At 40.7% G+C, this 12,653-nt stretch overlaps 1 protein-coding gene across 1 annotated transcript in view; it reads right to left on the minus strand.

Annotated features, from left to right (window-relative positions):
* Window positions 1–12,653, minus strand: part of LOC128740133 (scavenger receptor class B member 1) — a 194,772-nt gene that overhangs the window by 10,577 nt on the left and 171,542 nt on the right. The window contains exons 5-6 of the mRNA XM_053835647.1: window positions 5,528–5,694; window positions 5,224–5,349 (exon numbers count right to left, since the gene is read on the minus strand). Coding sequence (XP_053691622.1) covers window positions 5,224–5,349; window positions 5,528–5,694 — 293 coding nt within the window. The remainder of the gene's footprint in view (window positions 1–5,223; window positions 5,350–5,527; window positions 5,695–12,653) is intronic.

The following is a 12,653-nucleotide window of genomic DNA, read 5'->3' on the forward strand; positions in this document are numbered from 1 at the left end:
AGAACAGCTTCCCCAGGAAGCTCATCAAACTGATTAAATCTACGATGGATGGTACGCAGTGCTGTGTTCGGATTTCGGGTGGATTGTCAAGTTCATTCGAATCACACAGAGGGCTTCGTCAAGGTGATGGTCTTTCATGCCTGCTGTTCAACATAGCGCTACAAGGTGTTATGAACCGAGCGGATATCAACATGCGGGGCACGATATTCAACAAATCTAGTCAATTCGTCTGCTTTGCCGATGACATGGATATTATCGGCAGAACATCTATGGCGGTGGCTGAACAGTACACCAGATTAAAGCGTGAAGCAGAAAAGATTGGGTTAAAGGTAAATACGTCTAAAACAAAGTACATGCTGGCCAGCGAAACCGATGCCGAACGACACCGCTTGGGCAGTAGTATATTGATCGACGGCGATGAGTTTGAGGTAGTCGATGAATTTGTCTACCTTGGCTCACTGGTAACGGCGGACAATGATACCAGCCGTGAGATTCGGAGGCGTATTATCAGCGGAAGTCGTGCTTACTATGGGCTCCACAAGCAATTGCGGTCGAGCAGACTAAGTCCCCGTACAAAGTGCACCCTGTACAAGACGCCTATTAGACCGGTTGTTCTCTACGGGCATGAAACATGGACAATGCTCGAGGAGGACCTGCGAGTGCTCGGAGTCTTCGAACGACGAGTGCTAAGAACGATCTTCGGCGGCGTACAGGAGAACGGAGTATGGAGGCGGAGGATGAACCATGAACTCGCACAGCTCTATGGCGAACCCAGTATCCAGAAGGTGGCTAAAGCTGGACGGATGCGATGGGCAGGGCATGTTGCAAGAATGCCGGACAACTACCCTGCAAAGATGGTGTTCGCCTCAAATCCGGTAGGAACAAGACGACCAGGATCGCAGCGAGCAAGATGGTTAGACCAGGTGGAGCGAGATCTGGCGGAGAGTACTCGGTGTCCGAGGAATTGGAGAGCGGTAGCCCTCAACCGAGTTACATGGAGAAATTTTGTTCAACAGGCTTTGTCTTAGGACGGCAAGCCACCTAAGTAAGTAAGTAAGTAAGCTTAACTCGTTCCTTACCCTAGAATGCGGGCTTTATCAAACGCTTCAGTCATAATTTCAAAGACCCGTACACAATAAAACTTTTATACATTACATATGTAACACCTATTCTGGAATATTGCAATATTGTATGGCACCCACACACTGCGTTACACGAAGGACGCATTGAATCTGTTCAGAAACAATTTCTATTATACGCGCTTCGAAAACAACTCGACAGTATTTCCATTACCATATTAGGGTAACCAACGTATTTTGGACCCCCTCAGCAGCTGTACATAATTTGGAAACTTACAGCAAAATCAAATGCAAGTGTCCAAATTATGTACAGCTGCTGATGGGGTCCAAAATAGGTTGGTTACCCTACGAAGCACACTGCATGCTCATCCATATGCAAACACTTAAAGAACATCGTGAACATGCAATGCTTTACTTTATAAATGACATTATTTTCAACGCATCCAGTCAGCAGAATTGCTTTCTCAATTAAACTTTTATGCGCCGTGTCGTAACCTTAGAACTAGAAAAATATTTATGGAAAAATCATATAAGACCAATTATGCGAAAAATGGACCAGTCAATAACATGATGTGCCTTTATAATCAAAATTGCGAAAAAATTGACATCACTATGTGAAAAATCCAAATTTATCTACGACTTAGCCATACAAATAATGTATAGTATATAAGTAAACATTGTAATAATATTATTGTATGTAGTCTACAAATTCTTGACAAATAAATAAACATAGATATGTACAGGGGTTAGACAAAATGATCGGGACAGGCAAAATTTTGATGAAATGCAAACGACCATAACTTCTAAAAAATTGAACATTTTTAGATGAAACTAATTGCATTCGACGGGGAAATTTTCCTAGTTTTCCTGAAATATTTCAAAATTTGCAATAGTCAACGGACACCGGAAATATTCCGGGTTGTCTGGGGGTATGTCAAAAACTGATTTTGACGTAGGAATACGTCTTACGGCAAGTTTTGAGATAGGGTGTCATTCCAAAAAATCGAAAAATGCGAGCGTCACGAAAAATGAAAGGTTTTGAGCGCTAATAGCTCAGCGGTTTTCCGATAAATTTTCAATATTCTTACACCAATCGATCGGAAAATCTTCTAAGAATTGACCCAAATGAAGAAAAGTATGGATTCTTGATGTTGAACTATTGAAAAATTGAAAATAATGAACCTATGTTTTACCAGAGTAGTGATGTCCGTTAATCGTTCGATTAATTCAACTAATCGAATAACACATGGAATATTCGAATAATTTTTAATCGAATACTGCCAGCACGAGTAGTTGAATTGATCGAATAGTTCAATGAGTACGAATAGTGCCCGAATAATGATCGTTAATCGTTCATAATCGTTCGATTCATCGAATTAATCAAAGAAATATTCGAATGTTTTTAATCGAACACCACTGACACGAATAGTTGAATTAATCGATTAGTGCAGACAACGCTCACCGATTAATCGGTAATCGATTAATTGAAAATTTCGGACATCACTATACCAGAGTTCTCGCTTCGTGATTGGTTGGAAGATTCTTTACGATGATCTAAACCTATACCAATTTGATATCTGTGCTTGGGAAGTAAACCAAAACAAGTGACCAAGTTTCCTCATTTCAACAAGATTTCTTAACACCGCGGTTCAACCTAGACCATTTTGATGTCCTTGCTTGGGAAATACGCCAGAGAGAGTAACAAAGTCCTCTCGTGCCAACAGATTTCTTACGAACGCGATTAAACCTAGTCCAATTTGATGTCTGTGTTAGGGAAGTGTGCCAGATGACGCAAGTTCGTTGTCCCAACAAATCGCAAATTCTTTACTGCGAGACGATTAAACCTTGGCGAACTTGATATCTGTGTTGGAAAAATGTGCTACTGCTGTACTATTCGGTTATAATACGACTCTGTATGAATACGCATACTTGCCATTTCATTAGAAGCGTAGTGAAAAGATGTGCTGTTGATAAAATAGGATTGAATTGGTAAAATCCCTTCAACGTGGGAAACCATGGATAATAAAAACAATCTTTAATTTCAGTAAGGTTTAAGGTAGCAGGAAAACAATAGTCTGTGTTCTTGATTTTGTTAAATTATTTTCAAATGCACCATCTTTTGAGAATTGAACGTATGCAATGTTACTACTTTGATAAATGTTACGTACAAGACATGTAGCATGTATATATGTTGGATATAGCATGTATACATGAAGAATCGAATAATTACAAGCATGGATACATGCTACTTTCACTACAAAGAAACTTACGTAGTCCTGCGTCACCAGTATGCGGTCGTGTCTTGTACACAACCCCTCTGATTTTTTTAATCGCCTGTATCTTTTTCTGTCATGCAAATTTATTAATTTTCATATTTTAATCAAAAACTAGATTTCATTTCCAGTCGATTGGTCGAAAAAGAACGGAAATCCGACGAGAAACAACCGAGATATGGCCATTTTAGTGAAATCAGTTCTGGAAATGTTGCCAGTAATGTCTTACCATTATGACCATTTTAAAACATGACCAAACTCATTCCAATATGGATGTCAAACTTCATAAATTTACGAGGGTTGAGTTGAAAATCCTGAAGTTTGACACCCATATTGACATGATTTCGCATATTCCCTGAAACGACCACATCCGCCGGGGTACCTAGAATCTGCTACAGGCACGCTGCGGACCTGGGTATGCTTCCAGTATCAATCTATACCTATAAAAAAGGATTTCTGTCTGTCTGTCCCGATGTTCCTTATAGAATCGAAAATCGATCGGAGTGAAAATTTGCATTTAGGATTTTTTGGGGCCAGGGAAGGCTCTCAATGGCAAAAGACCCTTCCCCCCACTAAGAGGGGGAGCTCCCATGCAAATCTATGCCTATAAAAATGGATTTCTGTCTGTCCTATGTTCCTTATAGAATCGAAAACTACTGAACCGATCGGCGTGAAAATTTGCATATAGGGTTTTTTGGGGCCAGGGAAGGTTCTTAAGATAGTTAGAGACCCCTCCCCCCACTAAGAGGGGGGGGGGGGCTCCCATACAAATGAAACACAAATTTCTGCATAACTCGAGAACTAGTCAAGCAAATGGAATAATGGAATTTTACATGTGGGTGTTTTTGGAGATAAGAATTTTTTCTATGATGAATTGAGACCCCTTACCTTTTTAGAAGATGGGCCTCCCATACAAATGAAATTCAAATTTCCTCATAACTCGAGAACTAATCAAGCAAATGAAACAAAATTTGGCATGTGGGGGGTTTTGAAGGCAGGAATTTTTATAATGATGGTTTGAGACCCCTCATAAGGACTCTTATACAAATAAAACATTTCGTAAAGTTTTTTGCGAAATGGTATTCTGCGAAACTCTATATTCCGCGTTATGGTCAACCGAGAATTGGTGTTCCGCAAAATGGTATTCGGCGAAATGGTTTGTAATGATGGCGAATATTTAAATACTATCCGCTTTATTTTATCAGGCTAAGCAATGGGGGAAGTTGTTTTCTACTTTACTGTGTGGAAAATTTGTATATTAAAACACCCATGAACTCCCTAGAAACTTGCAAAACTCGAGATTGTGACAAAGGTCATCCGAGATTCACGATTTACGTACAACACAGTTTAATTTGTGGCAATACGAAGTTTGTCGGGTCAGCCAGTGGCTCATAAAACGTTAACGTTTGATGCTCATATTGACATGATTTGCGTCATGTCTTAAACTGGCCAAAGCAATAGATGTTACTAGTACTGATTTTACGAAAATGGTCGTAACTTGGTTGTTTCTCGACGGATTTCCGTTCTTTTTTCACCAATCGACTATAAATGAAATCTAGTTTTGGGATAAAATATGAATATGAATAAATTTCCATGACAGAAAAAGATACATACGATGAAAAAAATCAGTTTTTGACATACGCCCAGATAACCCGGAATATCTCCGGTGTCAGCTGACTATTGCGAATCTTGAAATATTTTAGAAAAACTAGAAAGATTTCCCCGTCTAATGCAATTTGTTCATCTGAAAATGTCCAATTTTGTGGAAGTTATGGCCGTTTGAATTTCATCAAAATTTTGCCTGTCCCGATCATTTTGTATAACCCTTGTATAACCCCGCTATATATACATATAGCGTTTTGTACACTTACTATTTCAAACCACAAAGCTGGGATGACTACGTCAGAGAATCGCTCGCATTCAGCAACACCGGATAAGTCATTCAAAGCCATATTTATTTGGAATTTTACGGATAACTTTAGCGGTAAACCTGAAAGCTGTAAAAAACATAGTTAATGATTAATTTAACAATCATTTCAGTTGTTGAGCAGTTTGGTATCTCCGAAAGTTTTATATTTCTTATTACAGAACAATGATAAAGCTGTGCGGGTTTGCAAACTTTTATTAAATATAAGTATCGCACGAATCAAAATGTATGGATACATTTTTACATACCGAGTTTATCATGAAAAAACTACCGTGTTTCGATTCATTCGGGTGTAAACCAATGATTTTCTGTAACAGATTAGGATCCGCATCAAGGAAATGTGGGTAACTGAGAGCAATTGGAAATCCATAGTAACAGTCAGTAACATCAATCAATCCTCTAGGAAGACAATGCCCTGCAAAAAAAGATATTACTAAAATAGTTACGCACACGGGCGTGCCCATAGGTGCACCAATTCTACAAAATATGTTTGGGCTTAGAAAACTTCATATATTTGAAGGCAAATAGACGTGTTTCTTCTGAAAAAAGCATAAAAGCAAAGCAAAGCCTAGGTGCTACATTCCGTTATCGAAACTTGACCTTCTGTTTTTGTACGACAAACTTCGCAGCCAGCTGTTAGAGTACAGGACAATGACAGGGCCAGTTGCTACGATCCTATTGACTCTAACAGCCTCTCCCAGCCGAGATTCGAACACATGACGAGTGGCTTATTAGGCCAGCATGATACCTCGAGGCCAACTGGGAAGCTGCAGCATACTGAACATAATTTGTTTATTTGTATATTTGTCTTCATAATTCATCTGACACTTAAAGTCTTAATGAATATACTGGTATAAAATCGTAGCTCATATCATGGTAGATCTAGAAATCTTATGTTTAAAACAATGACTGGGTTCGTTAAAAATATAATTGCAAAAGAAAGTATATGATTCAATAGTGATGCCTACAATTGTTTATGGATTAATTTACGTGATAATCTTTAGGTCGCTTAACCATTTTTTCTAATTTCAGGTAATAGTATATTTAAAAGAGCGAAAAAAGGCGCTATAATCTAGGTATTTACCAGGGCAAGTAAGTAAATGTACATGTCCCATCCCCGAGGGTCCGGAGTACTTAACCTTTACTAGCCAAATACTCCCAACGAAAATAAAACTGCCAATAATCAGAAACGGTTGGTACGAGACGTCCCCGTTTCTTCTTCCCCTGTTGATTTAGAAATGCATCTTTGTATGAATAAATTTATTCAAACAAGATTCATATCGTGTAATCGTCTTTGCGGCAATGCTTCACAGTTGGCCTGGCCGATTTAGTATTTGTGAAATATTGCCAATGTTTTACAAATATTAATACTGACAAGAAAATGATTCGAAATATTTCTAAAATTAGAAATGTTTAAAATTATTTCCAGAAATCCTTTATTGTGGCTGTGATGGTATTAATAAGAATAAGAAGACTAAGAATGACTGGGTTCGTTAAAAATATACAATTCTTCCACCAACGAGAAGGCGTGCATGCATGCCGTGACTGGTTCATTATATCCGAAAGATGATCTATGGAAATTAGGCAAAAGTAGTGTATATCGTTACGTAACGTCCTTTGCGGGGCCCGCAAATTCAAAGCGGAAAGCAGCCAGAGGGAGTCGGTTTCACTATTTAAAAGCTTTCCAATCAGTAGAGGAAGGGCGGTAAAGACGGACACCTTAAGGTAAAGACTCAATATCTACTCAAATATAATTGTATTGAGCGCAATTTTCATACAAACTGAACCTTTAAGTCTCTGTCTAATACAGTAACAACGTGTGCTAGAAAATTTCTTCTAAAATTTATGCTTTTTGCCTTTCTACTATATAAATATATAGCACTGACGAACTGACATAACACTTAGAAGAAAATCCTTTAAAAACCGTCGTCCTGCACATTTTGCTTGCACCCTAGCACCCTCTGTTATGCATATTGCGGAGTAGCTTGCATTTGCAGGATTTTATGCTGTAGGGTTTTGTACATTTGAATGGTTTTATATTGAAAACTCAAAGCAACACTCGCGCGCCGCGGTGAGGCCATATTGCGAAACATGCTTTTTTGAAAAAATGAGTGGTTTTTGATTGGGCGATGGAATTATCGCGAGTGTCTCGTCTGTTTGTCTGTGTATATAGTATAAAGGTATAGAAATCACTCGGAAAACCGGAAATGGAAAGAAGGTCCTGCGGGTCGAATGTCATATACCATTCGATTCAGTTTCGAAAACTGAGCATTTTCTGTGTGTGTGTGTGTGTGTGTGTGTGTGTGTGTGTGTGTGTGTGTGTGTGTGTGTGTGTGTGTGTGTGTGTGTGTGTGTGTGTGTGTGTGTGTGTGTGTGTGTGTGTGTGTGTGTGTGTGTGTGTGTGTGTGTGTGTGTGTGTGTGTGTGTGTGTGTGTGTGTGTGTGTGTGTGTGTGTGTGTGTGTGTGTGTGTGTGTGTGTGTGTGTGTGTGTGTGTGTGTGTGTGTGTGTGTGTGTGTGTGATGCTTTCAATCTCACTTACTTTTCTCGGAGATGGCTAGACCGATTTTAATGTTCTTAGTGTCAAATGATAAGTCTAGGTGTCCCATGTCATACTGATCGGACTTTTAGTTTAAAAGTTATGTATAAAAATACGAAAAATATGGAACTTCATTATCTTATAGGTCATTTAGCTGCATTGCATTGCATTGCATACGAAAGGGGAGCCTTTCGAAACCTTAACTTCCAAATTTCATGATGAATAGGCTTGTGGTTTGAAAGTTACATAAAGAAATGTGATACAAAATCATATAGAAATGTGATACAAACATATTTTTGTTACATATAAGCACAATAATGGGAAATACTTTACAATTTTTTGTTATTTGAAAACTGCTGTTGGGATCTATCAAACGAAACCGAGTTATGGAAATAGGATGATTCCTTCAAAAGTTATTCAAACTTTACCACTTAAGTACTGTATATAAAAACTTTCAAAACGTGCAAAGCCAAAATATATCAATCCAGGGTCGATTGTCTGTAATGTATGTATGTATGTATGTATGTATGTATGTATGTATGTATGTATGTATGTATGTATGTATGTATGTATGTATGTATGTATGTATGTATGTATGTATGTATGTATGTATGTATGTATGTATGTATGTATGTATGTATGTATGTATGTATGTATGTATGTATGTATGTATGTATGTATGTATGTATGTATGTATGTATGTATGTATGTATGTATGTATGTATGTATGTATGTATGTATGTATGTATGTATGTATGTATGTATGTATGTATGTATGTATGTATGTATGTATGTATGTATGTATGTATGTATGTATGTATGTATGTATGTATGTATGTATGTATGTATGTATGTATGTATGTATGTATGTATGTGTATGTATGTATGTATGTATGTATGCATGTTTTTTTTTTTTAAGTGAGGAAACGCTCTATGCCTGGCACACTAATGATGGTAATCATCATGTGGCACGGTGTGGGACTCTAACCCACTGAAAACCTCACTGCTCCTGGCTCAAAATCCCCCCGGGACCGCTACAAGGCGACTACTTCGAGGAGAGGCTGTGCTTATGCACTGCTCCAATAACGACGCACCTGCTACCCATCGAGACGTGAACCGATTTGGGAGAGCCTGCCATCATAACGTGCACCCCATCACTGCCACCCTCGCGGGGTATTGCTACCCGTTGAGACGTGTACTGATTGGGAAGTGCTCTTCACCATAACTCGCACTCCGTCACAGCCACCCTCGCAAGATTTCTCATTAATGATGGATGCTTTCACCCATCGAGACGTGTACCGATTGGAAAGTGCCTACGTTCATAACGTGCACCCCGTCACGGCCACCCTCGTGGTGCTTTACTCCCTTCGAGACGTGTACTGATTGGTAAGTGCCCTCCATCACGACGCGCACTCCGTCACAGCCACCCTCGCAGGGATCTCCGCCAGTTATGAACCTTTGCACAAAATGGGTACCGGGATTATTTAGGGTACGAAGCCCATCCCCACACATATGAGTCCGGTCAAGGGTTTTACCGCGCCCAGAATCGCGTTGCTTTGGATTAAGATGTCATATGCGGCCCAAGGGCGTTTGTTCGATTGGCTGCATCGTCATCATCATCCACCCCGACTGGATGTTAGCACTGCTGGATTTCTGACGCTAGCTGGTGCCGCTGGAACGCTGTTCGGCTCTCCATGTTCGCTGCAGATCGGACAAGATGTGTGTTATCACCCTGTTGGCAACATTCCATATGTTCTCATCTCTACACATTTCCCTGACAATATTATCTACGTTTCGAGATGGCAGCTCGCGTCGCGCAGACTCAAATCTTGGGCAGACGAAAACTACATGCTCTGGAGTTTCCTCTTCATTATCACACTCGGGGCATAGGGGGGACCTTGCATGCCCGAACCGATGCAGGTACTGCCTGAAGCAGCCGTGCCCTGATAGGAATTGCGTCAGGTAGAAGTTCACTTCTCCGTGCTTCCTGTTAACCCAATTGACCAAGTTCGGTAGCAGCCTGTGTATCCATCTTCCATTCGTAGCAGTGTTCCACTCTTGTTGCCACTTGGCTATCGACTCCGCTCTCATCCGTTTACGTATTCCTCTAGTACCTTTCCGCCTATAACATTCACTGTCTTCGGCCAGCGTAATGCAAATAGGGATCACTCCGGCGATAACACAAGCTGCTTCCGACGAGATGGTTCGGTAGGCAGTAGCAACTCGTATAGCTATCAACCGAAAGGTACGGTTCAGCTTTGTCCTATTCCGGTGGGTTTCCAGCGCTGCGTTCCATGCTGGACCCGCGTATCTTAGGATTGAGCAGAATACGCTAACCAGAAGACGCCTCTTGCTGCTGCTTGGACCAGCACTGTTCGGCATGATTCTGGAGATCGCGTTGAAGGCCTTGGCAGCCTTATTGCAGGCATAGTCAACGTGGCTGTTGAAATTCAGCCGATCGTCGGCCATCACACCCAAGTATTTCAGCGCACGCTTAGAGGCTATAGTGTGCTCACCAACGTTGAGTTCCAACCGTTGCACCGCTCTACAGTTGCTAACTAATAGTACCTCTGTTTTGTGGTGGGCTATTTGCAACTTTACTCCTTTCATCCACGTTTCGATCGCGTCTATTGTCTGGGATGCCAGCATTTCAACCTCCTCCAAAGCCTCGCCTATTACCGTCGTTACGATATCGTCCGCGAAACCGACGATTTCCACACCTCTAGGCAGTTTCAGTGTTAGTACACCGTCGTACATAGCATTCCAGAGCGATGGGCCGAGAAGTGAGCCTTGTGGACCCCCGCGGTAACCCTGAACGCCTTCTGGCCAATGTTCGTTTCATAAACCAGAAAGCGGTTCTGGAAATAGCTATTGAGGATCCTACACCGATAGGCAGGGACCCTCATTGCGTACAGAGCTGCATTGATAGCTTGCCAACTGACGCTATTGAAAGCGTTCTTAACGTCAATCGTGATTACGGCGCAGTGTCGATTTCCTCTTCTTTTCTGCTTGGTTGCCTTCTCAGCTTTTTCGATCACTGTACGTATGGCGTTTACTGTACACTTTCCTTTCCTGAATCCGAATTGCCTCGCTGACAGTCCATGTTCGCTCTCCGTGTATTTTGTAAGCCGGTTGAGAATAATTCTCTCCAAGAGTTTATTTTTTTGAAACGATGGTTCTACAATTGATGAAGGGACGGTAGGGGAAAGAAATGAAATTTTTTGGTGAAGGAGGGGGAAGAGCGGAAAGGAAGGGGGGGGGTATTGGTAGCTATGCTTGACAAGTAGTCATTTTGACTCCTACCGTTTGTCCAATGCTGGAAGGTGCATGAGTCGAACCAAGCTGTAATCTGAGATTATAACCGGATTCGAACCCACAACACCCTCCAGGGCATGTGGTTCGCTGGTACTTGTACCTTTGAACCATAGAGGCGCTGGACAAAAGGAGACCGCAAAATCCACTTCTCAAGGATAGCTACGCGTGTTGGTTGTGTTATCGACACATATTGTGCCGCTTCCTGCATCAATTGCAGATTACCACCGAGCGAGAAGTTTTAATCTAACTACTATTTACTTTCAGGACGACGACACTGTGCCGGCCCTTACGACTTGCAAGGTACTGCACGTGACGCTGTTCGTCCGTCAGCGTATGTTAGCCGCGTTTCTCGGCGCGGGTTTTCGAGGGAAGGCCCCGTTCCTATGTAATAGACTAATCTCAAGATTTTAGTCTTGACCTTGGAATGAGGTCATACATATATTAATATTTTTTTGAAACGATGGTTCTACAATTGATGAAGGGACGGTAGGGGAAAGAAATGAAAATTTTTGGTGAAGGAGGGGGAAGAGCGGAAAGGAAGGGGGGGGGGGGGTATTGGTACCTTCACCATTTTTTGATCTGGCTACCCTGCTAGAATATACGTCGTGAATTAATCAAGTCTTCGATTTTACAATAATTTCCGCGGAATTTCGAAAATAAATACGCGCGAGTGAAGTGTAAAAGGAGAAGTGAAAATAGTAAATCACGCAATTTGGGAAAGCAGGTGTGAAATAGCCATATTACTCGTGATATTATGTTTTTAAAATTACTCGTGATTCTGCCATTCAATAAGAAGCCATAACGAAGCGAACAATTAGGTTGGCGGGCTTATAATTAACCGCGTTTCCCAAGCTCGGTTTGCTGTAATGTGAGGCAACTTATGACTGGGTGTCACGTGATTAAGAAAATAAAGCTAATAAGTAACATATTTAGTGGAAAAATAACTATCAAAGTAAAATATACATAGATATATATATAAATTCTAGATCAACAAAGGCTAAAGATAAAGGCCTTTGCTGCCAAGTGATACAGCTATCTCCCTTATGGGTACTGTGTTAACTACGTGTCATTATTCTAATGGGTACTGTGTTAACTACGTGTCATTATTCTATTGAAAGCGACACGGAAGGACAAAAATCAGGCAATGAATCCGACCGACGAATCCACAAACGGCCCTTAGTGTTGCATGAGTATTTGAAAATAATTACCTATGATAAAAGATAATTGCATATGCACCTTTCTGCTGATATTAAGTTTTCAAACTATGTGTCTAATTATTATTAAGAAGAAATTCTCGAAACGCTAGCCTAGTGAAAAAGGCCTTTTAAAATCACTGCTTTTACCTAATACGTGTTCATTCTGTTCATCCTATTCGTGACCACGGTGTTAAAGATGTATTGAAACAAAAAAAAAAAAATAAAACTGCATACCAGATCGGCAGGCAGATAGGTTCGTTGGTCGTCAATGTCAACCGATCTGCTTTGCTTTCATGTGTTTATGGTTCACTCTATCAACAATGTTG

Source organism: Sabethes cyaneus, chromosome 3 (assembly GCF_943734655.1).
Source record: "Sabethes cyaneus chromosome 3, idSabCyanKW18_F2, whole genome shotgun sequence".
NCBI classification, from domain to species: domain Eukaryota; kingdom Metazoa; phylum Arthropoda; class Insecta; order Diptera; family Culicidae; genus Sabethes; species Sabethes cyaneus.